The sequence below is a fragment of the Camelina sativa genome, chromosome 17 (genome assembly GCF_000633955.1).
Source record: "Camelina sativa cultivar DH55 chromosome 17, Cs, whole genome shotgun sequence".
NCBI lineage: Eukaryota > Viridiplantae > Streptophyta > Magnoliopsida > Brassicales > Brassicaceae > Camelina > Camelina sativa.
In genome coordinates this window covers 2356925-2361396 of record NC_025701.1, presented here as the reverse complement: position 1 = coordinate 2361396, position 4472 = coordinate 2356925, and the positions used below count along the sequence as shown (strand labels likewise).

General features: G+C 41.0%; 1 protein-coding gene across 1 annotated transcript in view; it reads right to left on the bottom strand.

Moving 5' to 3' along the window:
• LOC104754748 (ATPase family AAA domain-containing protein At1g05910) overlaps positions 1 to 4463 on the bottom strand; it is an 8754-nt gene extending 4291 nt beyond the window's left edge. Inside the window, exons 1-6 of the mRNA XM_010477013.1 lie at positions 4313 to 4463; positions 3484 to 3747; positions 3066 to 3167; positions 1127 to 2956; positions 858 to 1046; positions 560 to 696 (exon numbers count right to left, since the gene is read on the bottom strand). Coding sequence (XP_010475315.1) covers positions 560 to 696; positions 858 to 1046; positions 1127 to 2956; positions 3066 to 3167; positions 3484 to 3708 — 2483 coding nt within the window. The 5' untranslated portion in view covers positions 3709 to 3747; positions 4313 to 4463. The remainder of the gene's footprint in view (positions 1 to 559; positions 697 to 857; positions 1047 to 1126; positions 2957 to 3065; positions 3168 to 3483; positions 3748 to 4312) is intronic.

Genomic DNA, 4472 nt, shown 5'->3' with positions numbered 1-4472 from the left:
ACAATCTGAGAAACTGAGTAAATAAAACACAAGCCTGAGGACTATATCATGGACAACCAAAAGAATGAACAAAATTAAATCTGTAATGAGTGTTTTAGGAGAGAGTATGCTAAGTTTGGTAATGAGACCGATAAAAAGGCAGTACCATTCCATATAAATTTTCTATGAACTCCCATGTAATTTGCCAAAAATATTATATAAGTTCATAACTTAAACTGATCATTACTTGCCTCGTGTTAAGGTTCCTTATGGTGATCAATACCACAATAACCCAAAAAAATTAACTTGATAAACATATACAAGGGGTTAGCAGCTTCATATATTAACTCGAGACTAACATGCATGTTACTGAGATGCAAGCCTTTTGACACTGAAGGGATGACCAGCTTGCAGAACAAGCTCGCACAGTATACTATTATACTGAGAACCTACTCAAAAACTTGTTGGCTCATAATCAAAGAAAGTCACCTACCAGCTTTATGGGAAAACAAATAAAAGCTAGTAATAAAGCTGTAGCATGGTACTGGACAGAGTGATTCCAAGTAGAGCATAAACTTACACAGATCTATTGTCAAATACTGACTGCTCTTCCATGTCAGATAATTCGCCATAAGATGTAGCAAGTAATAATATGGGTAGATTTGATGGCAATTCTTCTAACAAAGTCAGGAATACAGCCCTAAGCTGTTCATGAGCCTGCAGTCATCAGTAACACGATCATTAGATTGGCAATCTAAAACTCAAGGCAGTTTCAGCTACAACCAACAGGACCACCTAATATATTATATTAAGCAAACATGCAAACGATCTCCAAAAGTAACTGCAGCGAAGTGAATTGGCATGATAAAGACACTTACATTTTCCCACCAATTATTAAACATCGGTATGTAAAGTATTGAAGGTGTCGTTCTCCTAGCTTCACTAAATATATGTACTAGCGCCTCCTCCGGGGTCTTTGCTCCAGGATCGGAAAGGAGAGATGGAAGTCCCAGAGAATGAATAGGAAATTTTTCTAGCTCATGTAAAATTGCAGGCCCAAGATGATCCTGTTAGGTTAACTCGTAAGTGAAGTGAGTTCATAATATAAAACTTTCTGATATAATCACAAGAAAAGAAAATCAATTACCAGTCCAACTCCTTCACCACCAAGCAGCAGAAGTCGAGGACGATAAACAAGAGGAATTGCAGATCCAAATGAAAGAATTGACAGCTTTGTCAACTCTGACGACGTGGCTGATGAGGGAAAAATATCTGATATTAAGCTCATGGATTCAAGGAGGTGTCGATGTAAACATGGCAATACAACCGGAGAGAGTGGTCTGGATTGCACAACAGACCCTCTATGGGCAGCAGGAGTAATAGCTGACATTGCCTCTACAAAGTGGCTCTTCTCAACCTTAACCAACCCAACATCTATGGCAAATTTATCATCACTTGTATAAACTTGTGGATATTTTTCACGAAAAGCACGAATGGCAGCTTCAGTGCACAAAGCTTTTAGATCAGCACCACAATATCCTACACAAGTAGCTGCCAGCTCTTCTTTAAGCTCCCTGGTAGGTGGATCCTTCCATTTACGAGTGTGAATATCCAATATCTCTGCTCGAGCTTCGCAGCCTGGTAAAGAAAAATTGAACTCCCTATCGAATCTGCCAGGGCGGCGTAGCGCTCCATCTATTGCATCTACCCTGTTTGTTGCTCCAATGAGAACAACTTGACCACGAGAATCAAGGCCATCCATCAGCGCCAGCAAAGTTGAAACAATAGAATTATGTATTTGTTCTTGTTTGCTAGATCTTACAGGAGCAAGACCATCAATTTCATCAAAAAAGATTATGGAAGGCTGATTTCGCTGAGCCTCCTCAAAGAGTAGCTTTAGTTGTCTCTCAGCCTCACCAACCCACTTGCTAAGAACATCAGCACCCTTTCGCATATAAAAGCTAACTTTCTGTCCAGCTTTTGAAGCAGCACATGCTAATGCTCGAGCAATCAGAGTTTTACCAGTGCCTGGAGGACCACATAGCAGTACACCTCTGGGAGGAGTAATACTGTAACTTGCAAAGAACTCTGGATACAGCAACGGAAAGAAAACCATTTCCTTCAAATCATTAATGTATTCAGATAGTCCACCAATCTCATCAAAATTAATATTCTCATTAATCTGCAGTGGCTGTATATCTGCACCTCCTTTAGAGCTTGGCCCAGCAGTCTGAGCACCGGAGGTTAATGCAGCCAAACCATCACTCTGGTGACCCCAACCAGAAGCTCCAACATTCAACCCCAATGAACTTGACCCATACGTGTCCAAACCCCCAAATAGCCAAGGTGGTCCAGATCTGTTTCCACCTCGAGCCCAGGGAATTGCGGGGCCCTGGTCCAACTCATCCACAAGAAGAGAATCATCTGAATCATCTGTTCTTGTAAAGCGATGGCGTTTGTGAGGCCGAGACCCACCTCTCCTAGCATCTCTTCCAACCCTTGTGCCCATGCCTTGATGCAACACTCTCCGCGGAGATCTAGGTTGTTGTTGCTTGTTAATTCCTTCTGTAGGCATCCTCCGCACTTCAGCACGGTTTCGCAGATCATATCTCTTCCTTCCCTCCTGCTCTTCATCACCCTCTTCATCATCATCACCATCTTCTTCTTCCTCATCTTCGCCATCACCCTCATCTTCTCCATTACCCTCGTTTTCAACTTCAACCTCATCTTCACCATCATCTACATCATGATCATCTAATTCATTCCCATTCTCAGTTTCATCCTGGCCATCTTTCTCCTCTGATGTATCTTGATCAGCGCCGGATTCTGTTTTTAGTCGTTTGTTAGCAATTGTTTTTGAACGACGAGGACGGAGACCTTCACGCCGTGGTGCCAATTCAGTTTCCATGCCCTTTCTACTTTTAGAAGTTGAGAATTTTTTATTAACTCGATTCCTCAAAGTTCGATACGCTGGACTCTGAAAAAGATCAAAACCCCATTATCAACAGGCATACCAGTAGCACAGTACTAGTATAATAGCTTTACTTTACTAAGAAGAGCCAACTTTAAGAGGAAAATATCCTAACCATCATATCTTCATCCTCTGCTCCAGAACTGTCCGTATAGTCCTCAAGATTTACAGAAATTCTTCTCTTCCTTGTGGAACGCCGGAGGTCGGATGCAATTGGCTGTACGTCATTAGCAATGTTATCAGCATTCTGCTTGAATCAGAGTAAAGATAAACGGTATGCATTACAAAGCAAAGGATTGACCAGACCACTTGTCATGTTGTTCCCCTGATACCCTCCACAGACACAATATTTAGCCAGTAAAAATACAAAAATCACGACAAGATCAAGAAACCGATGATCAAATCGATCCACTAACCTTACCAAAAATATACTGAAGGATAAAACTATCAAAAGAGATAGAGGTAGACCACGATGAAGTGCCAGATATTATATCACTGATGCAATAAGATAGGAAGAATCATGTAATGCTTACCGTGGCATTGGATGCCCTTGCTGGACGGTTCCCTTTGTGCAGCATCTTTGCGATCTGGGAGGCTGCCGTTCTTGTCTTGGTTTTTCTTTTCCTATTATGTAACGAACTTGGTGAGTAAAAATAGTATGAGCGACCAAACGATTTGGGCCTCCTCCTAAGCCTATCACTGCTTCTAACTGGCTGGGTAACTGACCCATCTCCTTGACTTGATCGCTTGGGATGCATGGAGAAATGCTACCTCTGATGAGTATCTCCTTCCATAAACTACAAACCCAAATTAACAGAAAAATAGCTATAGCAAATAACAATTTGAGATTGCACTTTCAATTAAAAATACAACAAAAACCCATGATACGTTTTTGACAGGTCTGTAATCTAAAGGGTATCACACATGTAGAGTAGAAACACTCGTATACTTGAAGAATTGCAGAAAAAAACAGTTTCCACACATCAAAATAATCCCAGAAGGAACAAAACTAACATTCACTCACAGCCACACTCAATCTCGTTACACCAAATCCTAATAGACATGCATTCATAGAGATAAACCCCAGAAGACGGAGCCACTAAACCCCCGACTGAAACAAAGCGAAATCATGAACCAAACCCTAGAAACCGAAGCTGTAAATGATAAGTTCAATCAAATCAACGGTTACAGTTCATAAATACGAACAGATTCTTGCTAATCAACAGCCAAACCGAGTATCTATCCGATTGCATTAGCCAATATACAACTGGGCGAGACAATCAACTGAGAAATGAAACGGAGATAATGCGAAATCGAGAAAGCGTAAAGAGAGAGATGGTAACATAAAGACGACGGAGAAACCTGAAGATTGCAGAAGGTGAAAAGAGAGAAAGATCGAAAGTGTCAGTGGAGACTGCAGAATTTGCAGGTCCGTCTTCGTTGCTCTTCTCCCTCTTTTTCTTTTTCTTTTTTTCTCTTCGAGCGTTTTGTTTTTTTTTTTCGCTTTTCTTTTTTTTTTTTT